An 18441-nucleotide genomic window follows, 5' to 3' on the forward strand; every position below is an offset into this window, starting at 1 on the left:
TTCTTTTTGAATTTTTTTTTTGAATGAGTTTTCAAAATCATACTGTTATGCAGTCTTAAGAGTGCTTTCCAAGTACTTCATAAATTGGTTGACCTCAGTCTGGTTTACAAGGGATTGAGAAGTGTGGTTGATCTGTTAATGTCAATGGTTACAAAATTTGGAACTGAACTTTATTCAAAGGATCCTCATTGTTTTCTGAATCAAAAGATGTTGGACTTTATGCTGCAGGATATGTATGATTGTATGGCACTTGATACGCCTGCGACTCCAGCCATAGATCGTGGAATAGCTCTCCACAAGATGATTCGACTTGTCACAATGGGATTAGGTGGTGAAGGCTATTTAAATTTCATGGGCAATGAATTTGGACACCCAGGTGTTAAAACTTTTCTTGAGCTTTGTACATTGCATTGAGTACAAATATTCAGACATGCTAATATTTAACCCATTCAAATCATAATTTGGTTCCTGATGGTTTTTGTACATATAGAGTGGATTGATTTTCCAAGAGGTGACCAATATCTTCCAGATGGAAAATTTGTACCTGGAAACAATAATAGCTTTGATAAGTGCCGACGCAGATTTGACTTAGTAAGTTAATTAATGAATTATTTAAATTTTCAGGTGCATTTCTTTTCTTTGATTTGTTTTTACAAGGGAAAGATGGTTCCTTAATGGAGGATCTGTTAATAAATATGAGTGGATGCACTGTTGGAACCAATATCTAGAATTTTGAAGTGTCAAAACATGCAGGTGTCCCATCTTCATCTATATCAAGTATGAAAATTTGTTGTGCAAACTGCAAAGTATTTGATTTATTTACTATGTTTTCTTATTTACTCTGACGTTTTTACTTCATAAGCTGGTTTTCAGGCCTGATTTGAACATGTAAACTGTGCTCTATATTTTTTCTGATTCCAAACTAAATAGCTTATCATATTTATTTCATCTACTGCTCTCTCTCTCTCTCTCTCTAAAGTGATTAATTCATGAAGTTCAAGTACAGTGATTAAAATGTAACATGTCACTGCAATAGTCTCCTATTATCCAAATATTATTTAATAACACATGGTAGTTCTACTGGTTTGGCTAAAAATACAAATTTTCGAAATTCATATATTTCTAGATCACTTCCTTAGTTGTCTGTGATCAACCATTGTCTTTGATCTTTAACTGTTTTAGACTGCATAAGTGTCAGTTTCAAACTGTCATCATTCTTTTGGATGAATATTTGTACTTAGTTGATATTCCTCATCTTGTCAAACATTCTAACTCTTAAATTCAGGATATAGTCTTGTTCAGAATTTCATTACCATATTGATAGAAATCTAGTTTTGCCTTTGTTACCTTTTGTTCTGAAACCGTTTTATTGCCACCTTCTGTCAGTTTATGTAATTTATGACTTGGTCTTGTACCTTACTTTTAGAGAAAATTCATTTATTCTTCAACATAATCTATTGATGGAATTTGATCAAATGTGGAACTTATATTTGTTCTATCATCGTGTTAGATCCTTGAGTTCAAGTGCATCCAAAACAAGTTGAAAAAGGATATTTGTAAAGATTAGTGCATTAACTGTTGAATTGACAATAGCAATTTGATATGAATAAGACATTCTACTTTGGTGCATAAGTTGCCTACAAGTATATTGCCTGAAAAACTCAATGACATTTTCAAACCCTTTTATTGGACATATGATTCAGATCTCATGCTTCATTTGCCATTTACATTTCCTTCATTTTCCATATTGCCCAAAAACTAACCACTTAAAAGCAACTCCCAAAATGGATGAACATACATATCTTTAATGACTTATACACTTGAATTTTGTTACCATTCACATGTACACTGCCTATTGTTTCAAACTAATGTTTACTCACTACTTAAGTTAATATTTAAAATGTTAGTATTTGACAAAAAACAATTCGGGTTTCCTTACCAAGATGGCTAGAAGAGGAGAATGACAAGTGTCTAGGAAACAGGCCTAATAGAGACTGATTCAAGATCAAATCAAATTTGTCAAAACAACACAGGTACTAATTTTGTCATCTCTGGAGTGCAATAGAATAATGTAGTAACTTATGTCTAGAGAGACATGTTAAACTACATTTTATACAACCCTTAACATGATTAAATGCAAGCTATGAGTTTTTACGGTAGTTAGAGTGCTGAATTGGAGACATGCATTCATTATGTAATCATTCTACCACATTCTGTATCATTCTATCACATCCGTTACTCATCTACAACAAAATGCAGCTAAAAACAACTTCAAGCTGTTAATTTACTACTGAACAACTGTGGAATTGCTGTTAGGACTTCTGAAGAACTACTATGGGAGAACTGTAGGATAGTTGTGGGACAGGTTGCTGTAGGTCAGCTACAGGACAACTACAAGACAACTTAAATAGCATTCCAAGATTGCTTAAAACCTTCTTACAGCTATTAGAATGGCATGTATTTTTTCTTGAATCATATATGTACTTTTTCATTGCATATTACAAATTAACCTAATAGAACAATACTTGTAAAATAACATTGTCCATACTTTATTCTATACAAGCATAAATAAACTCATAACCAACTCTCCATCCAAAAATCATGAGTTTAACTTCGTAAAATACGGCATATCCTTTCAACAACTTTCATAATTAAATCTAGGATATTCACGACCTAACCAATTACGCCATCATTTACATTAGATTCACAACATATTCTACAACATTTTTTATAATATAATATACAACACATGCTACTGAAATGTATTAACTGCTTACTAGGTTTTGGGATTGTCACACCGTTTGTAATAAATGGCTGTTATAATAGCATGGTAACTTGAAAAAAACGTATTAGGGTTTGATTTTTTTTTTTGAAAAGTTAAATTGTTAAAAATTGGTGTTAAATCTTGTTTGTTGGACTCTAAATCAATTTTGAGTACTTAGGAAAGGTCATTTTTTATTTTCTATAAACCTAGATGCATCAAAAAATAAATAAAAAGTTAAAAAATAAATATAAAAAAAAATCATAAAACCTACCTAGGAATCTGATTTTTCTTCAAAATCCACTTCAAATTGACTAAAATTGGTCCAAATGACCTTTGAGAAGCTTGGGAGGCTGTTTTTCCTCTTCAGCAGCAAAAGAGATCACAAAAAATGAAAATGAAATTTGATTTTTGACATTTGTGTTTTTTTCACCTTTGCGGCCGAGTTTTTAACTTGGACTCGTTGAGTTTTTCCCAAAACCTCACCAAAAACTCATGTGAGTTTTTGGGCGAGTTAATGGCGAGTTTACTTGTTAGGGCCAGCAATTTGGCGAGTAGTCAATCTATGACTGATGGTTTATAAAGAATTTTGGCCAAACACCAAATCCATTGGACATGCTCACAATAAAGGGAATAACATCTACATGGATAGAAGAATAGGAGAACACGTTCAACAAATTAAAGGTATGCCTTATCAGTTACTCATTTAGTATACCTAGACTAGAACAAAAACTTTCATGTCCATGTAGATGCATCAAATTTCGTGATCGGAGCAATATTCGAGCCTGAAGGACTTGATCATGCCATTTTCTTTGCTAGTCAACTGCTGTCATGTGCTGAGCATAACTACAGTACTATAGAGAGGGAAGCATTAGGAATGGTTTATTCAATGCAAAAGTTCCAACACTGCCTCTTGGTAATGCCTTTTATATTCTATGTGGATCATTAGGCTTTAATGTACCTGGTAAACAAGACAATTTTACAAGGTTGGGTAATCAGATGGTTTTTATTACTTTAGGAATTCACAATCACTATCATTGTACGACTGAGGAAGAGTCGCAAATAGCAGATCAAGGTGATAGAATCCTAGCGCCATTAGGAGTCATATATCCCTGCTGTCCAGGTTAATGTCTAGCTAAAAGAAAAAAGGGGAACTGCAGATTCTTTATCAAAGTCTTGGGCTTTTGAGGAATGTGATGTGGACCTTTGCAGAAGGCAAATAAGTTCTCAGTTAGCAAGCAGTTTGCTCAGCAAAAAGGCCAACACAAGTAGGAAAAAGGTATATTTATCAAAGTCCTATTACTGTTAGGATTTCCTATCATGGTCACCTCACAAAGATAAGGGGTGTAGGAGTATGCAGACCTGCAGTTATATCAGAAGCTTACAATTGGAGGTTAGAATCACTTCCAACAATGTAAATTTAATGTAACAGTAATATTTGATAAATAAAAAACTTAATCATTCATGCTGAATCAATATTGTGAACACCTGTAGTTTAGATGATTAGGAAAATGTTAATTTATATCTATATGATATGTGCATTATTTGAGCAATTGATGAAATATCACACACAAAGGACAAATTGAATACAGTGAGAAACCAAATACCAGAGGAGTGACATTTCATCAAATACTTACAAAAATACATTTAAGGGAATAAATTTTTTCAGCCCAACTCACTACATTATTTTTTCTCTTCCGCCCTTTCTCTGTTTTTTTATTGTTATTTTTTGAACTTCTGTTTTTTCCATTGCCTCTTTGCAAAATTTTATTTAATTTATTCTTTTTAAATTCAATGCCTTTCCCCTTTTTTCAGTTGAACATTTTGGCAAGGTAAATACAAAGGTGATTTTAAGGTCTCCTTTATACACGAGATATTTTACATTAAGTCAAGTAATTAAATGTTTGGGTAATAATGATTGAACCTATGACCCGCATAAAACTCTCACAATTATTTCACATCGTCAAAACTCAAGGTAACCAGTCAAGCTACCCTAAGGATGATTACAGGAAAGACAAGTCATACAACACGATAAAATCACATTCAACAGTACATTGCCTCACACTTATTCTAGTTGTTCTATGGCGATGGAATTATTTAAGAATTCATGAAGGTATGACTTGACATAGTTCTTGTGTAGATATCTAGTATCTTATCTCATTCTTCTTGTATCTTGCACACTCATTGCTCCCATCAATACATTCAAGTTGAGTAGCCAAGGCATATAGTCATTATATATGAAATCATGAGTTATAGCCAGTGTTATTGGGAGACGTGTCTCCAACCTCTTGGGACAGGTCTCATAGACCGGTACGTGTCTCCAGTACCGGATATGTGGTCTGAAACGTCTCTAGTCATAGGAGACTTTCAGCCGAGGTCCCCTGAAGATTCTCGCCATCCCCCATGCAAAAGGTACCGTCTCTCACAAATAAAACAAAATAATCTAAAACTTTGACAGTTAAAAGTTAACGCGCCAGGAAGCTGGAGAAAAAGATGCCACAGAAGGGAAAGTAGGAGCTGACATAGGGCAGTTTGAAGGGTTTAGTGCCCTTGTTGGAGGAAAGGTCAATCTGCTAGTTGTGGACATCAAGAAGAGACCAATCAACTCACATAATGACTCATAAACTGCAAATTTCAGAAAAATCTGCTATCAGTGGACTGAGAATAGCGGTGTAAGGGTTTCCTGGGTGTTTGGTAAACAAATATTAGCAATTTCATGATCTTTTTTATAAATTATTAAAATATATTATAGAAGAATTGTTGTCTCCAAATACCCCTGTTTTCTTTTTTCAAAAATAGACGTACCAGTCTCCCATACCATTACTAGTATTGGTCTCCTGACAATCTTGGTAATAGCATGTTGTAAAGTAATAAACTCAATGTGCATATAATTGTATGATATGTTGATGAATAGCTTCGGTCGATATCCTTCAAGGCCAATGATATAACTAATTTGCCTAATTTGCCTATCGGCCTTAGACCAATTAATGATATCGTTGAATATTAAATGATTAAGTATGCAAAACATGATTTGCATATATCAAAATGTAATCATTTTCTAATGTGCCGATTTATATAAATCCCGCCAACCTTTAAGAGATGTTATTAATAGAATTGATGCATAATTAATATAACCGATGCACAATTAATATAACCGATGCATAATTATAACGTGTTGATTGGAAGCCGACCCTTGGAGGAGTTGCGTTGGTTGAAGACACATCCGATCGGGTATATATAGGAAGCTTTGTATCCCTCTCAAAATATATTGAAGAACACACCCATATAACAGTCCGTGGACATTCTGCAGACATTCATTTCTTCAGCAGTTTGTTGTTATTGTACAACAGATAGAAGACTATCTATAGCAGGTTGAGCATCAACAAAGGAATTCTGATTCTTTATTGCAGATCGTATATTCTCTATATTGAATTGTTGTCATATATATATATAGCTTCAAGAGTGAAGCAAATTCTTTGTAAAAGTCTCTTGACATATTTGAGATAATAAAGTCATATTTCATTGCTGGGTTTTTTACCTTCAAGAGGAAGGTTTTCCCAAGGTAATATCTGTGCATTTCTGTGAATTATTGTGCTATCTAATCTGATCATAAAACTTAACATGGTATCAGAGCCACAGTGAAAGAAGATCGTGATCAGATTCTAAACAACTTTCAAGTATTCTCTCCTCTCTCTCTCGTGCAGTATCTCTAAGTCTTGAAAATGGTGAACGGTCTTAAAGTCGAAGATAGACTTGAAGGCACATCTAACTTCACCTTATGGATGTTTAGAGTGCTCATTGCACTTGAAGAGAATGATCTTCTTCAATCCATAGAGGAAAAAGATTTATCCGAACCAGAAGATCATGAGGAGAAAATGCAATTCAAGAAGAATTCAATCAAGGCAAAGAAGATATTAATCGACTACGTGAGGGATCACTTGGTGCCTCTCATTTCCAAGATGACAACTGCAAGAGATATGTCCAAGACCTTGGAGGGTTTATATGAGATTAACAACGTAAGTAGAGCTGTTGCCTTGAGACAGCAACTCCACCAAGTGAAGATGACAAAAGGAGATTCAGTCATCACCTACTTCATGAAAATTTCAGAATTGGGAGATCAACTATGTGCAATTGGGGATCAAGTGATAGATAAAGACCTTGTTATGCTAGCCTTGAATGGTCTGCCTCATTCATGGGAGCCATTTATCCAAAGCATAAGTGGAAGGTCAAAATTACCTAAGTTTGATCGACTTCGTGCAGATTGTATTCAAGAAGAATCAAGATTGACTGTCAGAGGAATCGTCAAGAGTTCTCGAAATGAAGACACTCATGTTCTTGCCACTCAATCCACCAAGAAACGAAAGTATTGGAAGAAGGGCAACTTCAAAAAGAATAGAGATTTCAAATCAGATTCTGCACCTGATTCTAGGAAGAGGAAGAAAGATCTCTCTCGCATCCAGTGTTTTAGGTGTGACAAGTTTGGTCACTTTGCAAAGGATTGTTTGACAAGACCTAATCATCAAGGAGCAAACATCAATGAAGTCTCATCTCAGAAGGAGAATGAAGATAACTCCAATGGTTTTGTTTTCATATCAGCATTATCAAGCAATGTTCCTATAGACAGTGATAAATGGTTAATTGATAGTGGAGCCTCTCAACATATCACCGGTCATTGGGAGCACTTTTCTGATCTAGTGGAAAAGGAATCACATCTTCAAGTCATTATTGGGGATGATGCTCGCTATGCTGTAAGAGGAGTTGGTGCTGCATCTCTAAAACTTGAATCTGGAGTTTCTCTACATCTAAGTGACGTATTGTTCGTACCAGGGATCAAAAGGAACCTTGTGTCTATTTCAGCCTTGGAGGATAAGGGCTATCAAATTGCATTTTCTGAAGGAAGAGTTCTTGCTTGGCCTAAGAACTTCAACATCAAAACTGCTCGTATGATCGGAAATCATCATGAGAGTTTATACAAACTCTCCACTCTCCCAGTTCATGCTCTTATTCATGATTCCTCCAGTTCCAGCGAACTCTGGCACAAAAGACTTGGACATCTTCACTTCAGGGCACTTCCATCTTTAGAGAAGATGGTAAAAGGTATTCCTAAACTTATTCATGTAAATGATGGTACTTGTAAAAGTTGTGCTATGGGTAAAAATGTTAAAAGTCCTTTTCATAGCAGTGAAAGTAGGTATAAATAAATACGAGATCTTGTACATTCAGATTTATGTGGTCCAATGTCAATTCCATCCCTAAGTGTATGTTTGTATTATGTAACTTTTATAGATGACTACTCTAGGAAGACTTGGATTTATTTCTTAAGGTCTAAAGAGTTTGATGAAGTCCAAGGTAGGTTTAAAGAGTTTAAAGCTCTTGTAGAAAATTTATATGGAAAGAAAATTAAAATTTTAAGGTCTGATAATGGAGGTGAGTACACCTCGGGTAGCTTTCGTGATTTCTGTATTGAGGTAGGGATCAAGAGGGAGTTCTGTGTTCCTTACAATCCCCAACAAAATGGGGTTGCTGAAAGAAAGAACAAATCCATTGTTGAAGCTACAAAAGCTATGATTCATGATCAATACCTTCAGTTTTTTCTATGGCCAGAAGCCTCTAGAACAACAGTGTTATGTTCAGAATAGATGTCCCCATCGAATATTAAAAAATATGCCTTTTGAAGAAGCCTTCTCAGGTATCAAGCCTGATATCAGCCACCTGAGAATATTTGGTTGTCCTATGTATGTTCATATTCCCAAGGACAAGAGAACCAACTTGGAGCCTTCTGGCAAGAGAGGAATATTTGTAGGCTATAGTGAAACCTCCAAAGCCTACCGTATTTACGTTCCTGGACAGAAGCAAATAGAGGTTAGTAGGGACGTCACATTTGAGGAAGATATTGCATTTAGGAAATCAAAGGGCTCATGCATGGAGATAGATGATGAGACTCCTCCAGACATGGATGTTGATCATGCTCTTGAGATTCAGAGGGAGACTATAGAACCTGATATGGGTAATGATCCAATTGAACCCTTGGATCCCACTGATGGGCCTAGAGATATTGTTGTCTCGAAAGAGACCTCTTTGGGCGCGAAACACTATGCAGGAAGCAGAACAGTTTGCTGCTCCTAGAGGCACATTCAGGGAAAGCAAAAGACCACAAAGATTTTTTGGTTATGTTGCATTAATGTGTAATCTTATTGAGTCTGAACCTTCTAGTGTAGAAGAAGCCTCAAATCAACAAGTTTGGAAAGATGCAATGGATGAGGCGTATCAATCCATTCACAAGAACAATGTGTGGGATATTGTGCCTAGACCAAAAGGGAAGTCTATTGTATCTTCCAAGTGGTTGTTCAAGATAAAACATGCAGCCGATGGCAGCATTGAAAAGTACAAAGCTAGATTTGTGGCTCGTGGTTTCTCTCAACAAGAGGGAATAGACTACTAAGAAACATTTGCTCCTGTTGCTTGCTGTACTTCCATTAGAACCATCATTGCTATTGCAGCAGCTACGGGATGGAAGTTGCATCAGATGGATGTGAAGACTGCTTTTCTCAATGGTGTGATTGAAGAAGAAGTGTACATCGAGCAACCTAAGGGGTTCGTGATTCATGGGAAAGAGTCTCATGTGTGTAAATTGAAGAAAGCCCTATATGGTCTTAAATAGGCTCCTCAGGCTTGGTATGAAAGAATTGACAAATACTTAGTGGGTTTGGGTTTCTGCAAGAATGATGCTGATCCAAATCTTTACTTCAAGGTATTCAATGGTGATATGTTGATCTTGGTACTTTATGTTGATGACCTATTTGTTACCGGAGAAGATCATCTCATTGATAGATGTAAGAAGGAGTTGACTTCCAAAATTGAGATGAAGGACTTAGGACTTATGCACTTGTTTCTAGGATTAGAGGTGTGGCAGAGGCCCAATGGGATTATCCTAAGTCAAGGTAAATACACCATCGATATCTTGAAGAGATTTGGAATGAGAGATTGTAAATCTATGTCCATACCGATGGAAACTAACTTGAAGAAATTAAGGGAAGCTGCAGCTAGTTCAGATCTTGTGGACCCTACTATGTACAGGTAATTGATTGGGTCCTTGATGTATCTAGTTAACACTAGACCAGATATGTGTTATGCAGTAAGTGCACTTAGTCAGTTCATGAGTGAACCTAGACAGATACATCTAGTTGCAGTCAAACATATCTTGAGATACTTGCGTGGCACAGTTGGATATGGCTTGAAATACTCTTCCAGTATGGACATGATTCTTGAAGGATATTCTGATTCTGATTGGGCAGGGAGTGTTACTGATCGGAAGAGCACTTCTGGTTGTTGCTTCAGTTTGGGATCTGGTATGATTTCCTGGTGTAGCAAGAAGCATTCTTCAATAGCTCTGAGCACTGCAGACGCAGAATACATTGTAGCATGTGTAGCAACTCACGAAGCAGTGTGGCTTCGTAAGCTTCTTGCAGGATTGTTTGGTCAATCATTGGAGACTACCATCATACATTGTGATAACCAAAGCTGTCTGAAGCTTTCAGTCAATCCAGTATTTCATGACAGAACGAAGCATGTAGAGATTCAGTACCACTATATTAGAGATATGGTACAAAGGAATGTTGTTCAGTTGAGACACATTTGTACTGAGGAACAGACGGTTGACATTTTCACCAAGCCTCTTGCGAGACAAGCTTGGAATTGTGGAAAATGAAGCCGTTGTTGAGAGTGAAATTTGTGCATTTGCGAGACAAGCTTGGAATTGTGGAAAATGAAGCCGTTGTTGAGAGGGAGTCTCAGTATCATTGATTACTTGATATGTATTGTTGAGCATTCTTCTCTGTGAGAGAAGTTTGAGGTATCAACCCTTGTTGAGCATTCTTCTCTATGAGAGAAGTTTGAGGTATCAACCCTTGTTGTGCATTCTTCTCTGTGAGAGAAGTTTGAGGTTCCAGCCCTCATTCCACCCTCCGCGACTCTGCGAGTAGGCATGGTGGATCCACCCTCTGCGAGTAGGTATGGTGGATGTCATGACTTTGGGCTTGTGCATATTTACTCTCTGGGAATAGCCATGGTGAGTGTCACTATGTGACTCAGTTATTAAGAAGGATTCCTCCCTAGCTAAGAGGGAGTGTTGATGAATAGCTTCAGTCGATATCCTTCAGGGCCGACGATATAACTAATTTGCTTAATTGGCCTATCGGGCTTAGACCAATTAATGATATCGTTGAATATTAAATGATTAAGTAAGCAAAACACGATTTGCATATATCAAAATGTAATAATTTTCGAATGTGCCAATTTATATAAATCGCACCAACCTTTGAGAGACGTGATTAATATAACCGATGCATAATTAATATAACCGATGCACAATTAATATAACCGATGCATAATTATAACGTGTTGATTGGAAGCCGACCCTTGGGGGAGTTGCGTTGGTTGAAGACACATGCGATCGGGTATATATATGAAGCTTTGTATCCCTCTCAAAATATATCGAAGAACACACCCGTACAACAGTCCGTGGACATTCTGCAGACATTCATTTCTTTAGTAGTTCGTTGTTATCGTACAGCAGATAGAAGACTATCTACAGCAGGTTGAGCATCAACAAAGGAATTCCGATTGTTTATTGCAGATCGTATATTCTCTATATTGAATTGTTGTCATAGATATATAGCTTCAAGAGTGAAGCAAATTCTTTGTAAAAGTCTCTTGACATATTTGAGATAATAAAGTCATATTTCATTGCTGGGTTTTTTACCTTCAAGAGGAAGGTTTTCCCAAGGTAATATCTGTGCATTTGTGTGAATTATTGTGTTATCTAATCTGATCATAAATATCAACATGATCGATTGATTTCAATATAACCTCAGTTAAATTCTCAAGTTTATTCTAAATCAAGATATTTATCAATCAAAGTAAAATCATTTATTGTATAATCTGTTCAATACAAAAAATATTGATTTTATAAAAGCACGTTAACAAGCCTTGTGCATAATCACACACATTCAATTGTGGTGTAATAAGTATTTTTTCTGGCAATGCAATTGCATGTTACTTGGTTAAGAATGTGATGTCAACACATGCAACTACAGTATATGAAAGCTTACAACTCATCACAAAGCGAATCTATGGTATGCATGGCATCATAGCTTTCCACAAGTATCTCAAAATATAAATAACACACATGAAAACTTAAGACCAGATAGAATAGGCTGCTCAATGATAGCATCGGAAGATCACAAAGGGGTGGTGTGGGCTTTACATTTTCAAGTGCCATTTTATTTTAGATTAAGGTTCATATTTAAAATTATGAGCATTTATGTTCATGATTGTCTATGTGGATATTTTTCCTCATTTACATATGAAAAGTTTCCTTGATATTTTTTTTGTCAGAATTTTTTTGGCTTTTAGTTCATGTTTGGTTTAATTTTACGTTTTGTCTTGAGTTCTATATTTCTGTAAACATTTTTTTACAAGGGTGGTGCGGTTAAAAGTTCACCTGTATAAAGTATCACATATGTTGGATGTGTCACACAATAACAGTTTGAAAGTACAAATGACTTAAGGTTACCTAGAATAGATAAATTTTGATCAGTGCTTTCTAGAATAATATGCTTGCAGGTGCAACCGTGGCATTGTGCTAGAGAGATTTTTTTATTTTTCTATTCACATTGTTATCTTTGTTTTAACAATTTAATCAAAATGAAGTAAAATTTTGGTTCTAGAATGATACATTCAAGGGTGCAATCATGGCACTCTGCTAAAGTGATTTGTTATTATCTTGAGAATCAGAATCCTAGTCACATTTTTTGATTGTATAATCATCAATATGTTTTCTGTTATTTCAGGGTAATGCAGAATACCTGAGGTACCATGGTATGCAGGAGTTTGATCGGGCTATGCAACATTTGGAGGAACAATATGGTGTATGTTTATAAATGCCTACCTGGTCAAGCATTGCTTTTGCATTTATTCTTTGGCTAATGTTTCTACATTATATTATATCTAACTAGGGAGTATTTTTTTTTCAGGTGATTCATTTAAATTTTCCATCAAATGTAGATTATGAGAAAATTATTAATTTTCTTTGAGTATAGATGATGATGAAAATTATTAATAACTAAACAGTGCTTTAAAATTCCCTTTAACAAACATTTCTTTTTGGATTATTCAAACCTTAGGAGGAATAGAGTAGTTGGTTGCATATATTAGTCTTACTTTATATCAGATGGGAGCTTTCTTTTTGTTTCTATGATAAATAACGGTTTACTTGATTCCTTCTAAAACTGCAGAGTTTTTTTTAAAGTCTGTCTGCTGTTTTCACTCTTAATTGGATTTGTTTGATGCTTTCTCCTTTTCTAATTATTAATGTATCATATATTATTTTATGAAACAAATGATTACACCAATCTAACATGAAGGTCACAAGGGATGTCTCTTCAACATCTGAGCCTGTGATCCAAGAGAAAATGACTCAACATCTACACAAAAACTTACAAAAATTCTCTCATATAATTGTTGAAAAATCTTTCCAAATTTCCATCTACAATGCTTCTAGTGGCAACCTTGCCTTTGAAATTACATTTTGAAAACATAGTTATCAGGGATCATTTTGATCAACACCTGATATATCAATTTGTCTACTCAATTTGGCTTGTAAGGCTCTTTTAAAATTGCACTAGGTTTGTGATTGCTGAAGCTTACGATCCTAAAGGTCTCCCCAACAAAAATCTTCCTTTTTCTAGTTAAGGTTTTGTCAGAAAGCTTAGGCTGAGGATTGACTTGTTCAAATAGGCGTTGAAGCTAGATCTAAAGCCTCTGAAAGACTGTGATAGTGCCAATGAAAGACAGCAGAAATACTTTGCCAAGCTGTCAACACTTTTAAGTGGCAATGAATTTGACTGGTAGTTTGAAACCCTTAGCATTACCCTAGCCCTTGCAAGACCCTTTGAAATAGGAACTCTACTCATGTAGGAGTAAACAAGTGAAATTCGAACTAATCTTTCATATTCTTTGGCCTCGTAATCATTAAAAGTCTTGTATTGCATTCTATTCAGAATGAAATCCCATTTTATTTACTATTTTGTCATAGGATTTATTGAAGTCTATTGTCAAATAGAGATTCATTTGGTTACATGAACCCATTTAGTACTTTCCTAAGATGTAATGAAATTATCAAAGACTAAAACTGCCCTTAATAAAAACAAGTTTGCTTGTTTCTGTCTATCCAACACTGATAAGTTTTATCCTTCTGGCTTCCACTTTCTCAAATATCTTGTAGAAAACACTAATGGTAATAGAATGGCAACCTCTCACCAGTGTTTCTTTAGCACTTTTAGGGGTAAGATTGATGAGTCTTGTTGAGTATATCGCTTATGTTTCCATCTTGGATACCTTGCATATCTTTAAATATGTTTGGCTAATTACCTAGCTCAGATTTTAGTGATCAGATTTAGAATAACTTAGAAATAACACAAAGCAATCACACAAAAGAGACAAGACACCAAGAATACCCTGGGAAAACCTCCCTCTTGGAGAAAAAACCCAGCATCAAGTCCAGATCAAAATCCTTTAATCATGAGCAAATTACAAGTACAATGAAGATCAGATCACTTATCTGATTAAATCATCAACCTAGGGCAGAGCTTTGCCCAATCTAAATATTGATGTGTATGCCCTAATTTGCTGATCCCACAAGTAGGGTTTCGACACCACAGAAGAGGATGATCGCTGCTCTAAATTAGTGAGTTAGACAACTCAATATCGCCCAGCATAGTCGCCCATAATTGGCACAAGTCTGCTCCACAATGGTGATCAGATTCGGGTCTGGAATGGAGCTCAAAATGATCTATAGTTCGCCCAGATATAAGGTAGATTCACAGCTCAAATTCCATACTAATTCGCCCAGCCACAAGAACAGAAATTCGGCAGAGTATATGAGGTCTGGATGCCCGCCCTAGGACAGATTTGCACTCCTAGATCAGATTCCCTTCAACAAGAAACCAATTCGCTGAAGTTCGCTCACACTTGATGAATATCCTTTTGCTGATGATGATGATGATTGCAGCTGGAAGCAGATCACATAAGGTAGAGAGATATATATTCGCTTGTGATTGATGATTTGTGATCCTCAAATCATCTTACTTTATATGAATTCATGTCAACAATAAACCTTGGTCGGCCTTGCATATTTTGGCACCAAGATATAATTTTGAATTTACAAGTTACATATGGGTCAGGACCCATATACAATTTACAAGTTAAATCAATTGCCCAAATAGGGCCTACCCTTTTTATTACAAGTTACAAGTATTTTAATCACTTAAGTTATTACAATATATATATTTGCCATCAAATAATTCCAACTAGCTATTTAATTTCAACACTGCCTCTTAGCTAGGGAGGATTATAGCAAGTAACCATATATTGTAATAACACATCATGGACTTCTTTCATGATATCCATCATGCACATCCGCAGAGGATGGATCTGAGATACAACCATAGATATCCATCGTACACATCCGCAGAGGATGGATTCAAAGAATACAGTCATGGATTCCTTCCATGATATCCATCATGCACACCCACAGAGGATGGATCCACCTTGCACTCCGCAGAGGGTGGGAGAAGTATTATACTTCAAAGAAACTACCACCTTGCACTACATAGAGGGTGGTCCCACCTTGCACTCCACAAAGGGTGGAAGATATACACAATGTATCATAGGAGCTGAAAACATAGAATTATGATCAAGAACATCCTTGTAATAATCATATAACAATTATAAATTCAGATTTTATTTGAATTTAAATTTGTAGCCATACTCTCTCAAATCTAACACTAGATGTAAATCAGATTTCAACATCAATGGTTAGTAAACAACAATATGTTTAAGCTTTACTAAATATAATGCATTCACTAAGGATTATGGGGAATATGTAACTCCCTCTTAATCCCTATCTAAGTGATAAATTCATAAAACTTGTTGATTTACTCTTACCTACGAAATGGACCCATAGCATAGTTTAAAAATCTATCAACTATATCCTTAATTGAAAGTGAGAGTTGAAAGCTTGTATAGGCTTTCATATCTAATCTCGATGGCACGAGCTGATTTGAGGTTGGACTCCTTAGGCCATGCAAAAACTCTTCCTTCAGAAAATACAACCTGATAACCTTTATCTTCTAGAGAAGATATAGAGATTAGATTCCTTTTTATTCCAGGTACAAACAAAACATTACTGAGATGAAGGGAAATACCAGAATCTAATTTTAACGAAGTAGAGCCAAAACCTTTTAGTGCATAACGAGCATTGTCACCAATAGTCACATGAAGGTTGGACTCCTTCTCCACCAAATCTAAGAGATGTTCTTGATAGCCTGTGATGTGTCTAGATGCACCACTGTCAATCAGCCATGTGTTACTATCTGACTGAACATTGCTTGACCAGGCTGAGACAAAGAGGAAATCTTCATTATTCTGTTGTTCTGAGACTTCATTTAGGTTTGCTTCTCCTTGCTCGAGCTGAGATTGACAGTTCTGTGCAAAGTGACCATACTTGTTACATCATAAACATCGGATGTGAGACAGGTCCCTTGGCTTCTTCCTTGAATCAGGAGTAGAGGGTCTGAAATCTTTGTTTCTTTTGAAGTTATTCTTCTTCCAATGGCCACCTTCCTCCTTAGCTGAGAGGACATGATGAACATTGTCATGAGGGCTTCTGATTTTTCCTTTAGCAGCCAAGCGTGATTCTTCTTGAATGCAATCTCCCCTCAATCGATCAAATTGAGGAAGCTCAGCTCTTGCAACGATTCCTTGAACAAAAGATTCCCATGATGGAGGAAGACCATTTAGAGCCATCATAGTTAGGTCACTATCTTCAAAAGTCTTCCCAACAGTAGAGAGTTGATCCTTTAGCTCAGAGATCCTCATGAAGTAAGCAGCTACATGTTCTTCCTTCTCTAATTTGATGTGATTAAGCTATTGCCTTAATGATAGTATATGACTGGTGTTGTTGATCTCATACATCTTTTCCAAAGTGCTAAACATTTCGTTTGCAATCTTCATTTTGGAGATGCTTGTCACAATATGATCTTTGACGGAGTCTATTATTATCCTTCGCGCTTGGTAGTCCTTCTTCCTCCAAGCTTCCTTTTCTTCTTCGCCACTAGGTTCAGCAACATCCTTACTGCCATGCCATATTCAGCAAGGTCATTCAAGGCAATCATTATTTTGACCTTCCAAGAAGTGTAGTTGACAAAACCTTCCAATCTATCTTCAGTCCTAAGATAAGAAGCCATGAAAACTGAACTTTGAACAATCGGTTAGACTGAAAAACTGATAAATCTGATCACAACTATTTACAAACCAAGCTCTGATACCATGTTGATTTTAGTGGTCAGATTTAGAATAACTTAGAAATAACACAAAGCAATCACAAAAAAGAGACAAGACACCAAGAATACCCTAGGAAAACCTCCCTCTTGGAGGAAAAACCCAACATCAAGTCCAAATCAAAATCCTTTAATCATGAGCAAATTACAAGTACAATGAAGATCAGATCACTTATCTGATTAAGTCATCAACCTAGGGCAGAGCTTTGCCCAATCTAAATCACTGATGTGCAGGCCCTAATTCGCTGATCCCACAAGTAGGGTTTCGGCACAACAGAAGAGGATGATCGCTGCTCTAAATTAGTGAGTTAGACAACTCAATATTGCCTAGCATAGTCGCCCATAATTGGCACAAGTCTGCTCCACAATGGTGATTAGATTCGGGTCTGGAATGGAGCTCAAAATGATCAATAGTGCGCCTAGATATAAGGTAGATTCATAGCTCAGATTCCATACTAATTCGCCCAGCCACAAGAACAAAAATTCGGCAGAGTATATGAGGTTTGGATGCCCTAGGACAGATTTGCACTCCTAGATCAAATTCGCTTCAACAAGAAACCAATTCGCTGAAGTTCGCTCACACTTGATGAATATCCTTTTGCTAATGATGATGATTGCAGCTGGAAGCAGATCACATAAGGTAGAGAGATATATATTCGCTTGTGATTGATGATTTGTGATCCTCAAATCATCTTACTTATATATGAATTCATGTCAACAATAAACCTTGGTCGGCCTTGCATATTTTGGTGCCAAGATATAATTTTGAATTTACAAGTTACATATGGGTCAGGACCCATATACAATTTACAAAAGTTAAATCAATTGCCCAAATAGGGCCTACCCTTTTTATTACAAGTTTCAAGTATTGTAATCACTTAAGTTATTACAATATATATATTTTCCATCAAATAACTCGAACTAGCTATTTAATTTCAACAACCCTTAGCATTACCCTAGCCCTTGCAAGACCCTTTGAAATAGGAACTCTACTCATGTAGGAGGAAACAAGTGAAATTCCAACTAATCTTTCATATTCTTTGGCCTCGTAATCATTAAAAGTCTTGTATTGCATTCTATTCAGAATGAAATCCCATTTTATTTACTATTTTGTCATAGGATTTATTGAAGTCTATTGTCAAATAGAGATTCATTTGGGTTACATGAACCCATGTAGTACTTTCCTAAGATGTAATGAAATTATCGAAGACTAAAACTGCCCTTAATATAAACAAGTTTGCTTGTTTCTGTCTATCCAACACTGATAAGTTTTATCTTTTT

The 18441-nt window shown here is 35.9% G+C and overlaps 1 protein-coding gene across 3 annotated transcripts in view; it reads left to right on the top strand.

Moving 5' to 3' along the window:
- Positions 1-18441, top strand: part of LOC131061002 (1,4-alpha-glucan-branching enzyme 1, chloroplastic/amyloplastic) — a 244948-nt gene that overhangs the window by 114406 nt on the left and 112101 nt on the right. For all 3 annotated transcript variants that reach the window (XM_057994501.2, XM_057994502.2, XM_057994503.2), the window contains 3 exons: positions 229-376; positions 491-591; positions 12613-12690. In XM_057994501.2, the coding sequence (XP_057850484.1) occupies positions 229-376; positions 491-591; positions 12613-12690 (327 nt within the window). The remainder of the gene's footprint in view (positions 1-228; positions 377-490; positions 592-12612; positions 12691-18441) is intronic.

The sequence above is a fragment of the Cryptomeria japonica genome, chromosome 9, assembly GCF_030272615.1.
Source record: "Cryptomeria japonica chromosome 9, Sugi_1.0, whole genome shotgun sequence".
Taxonomy (NCBI): domain Eukaryota; kingdom Viridiplantae; phylum Streptophyta; class Pinopsida; order Cupressales; family Cupressaceae; genus Cryptomeria; species Cryptomeria japonica.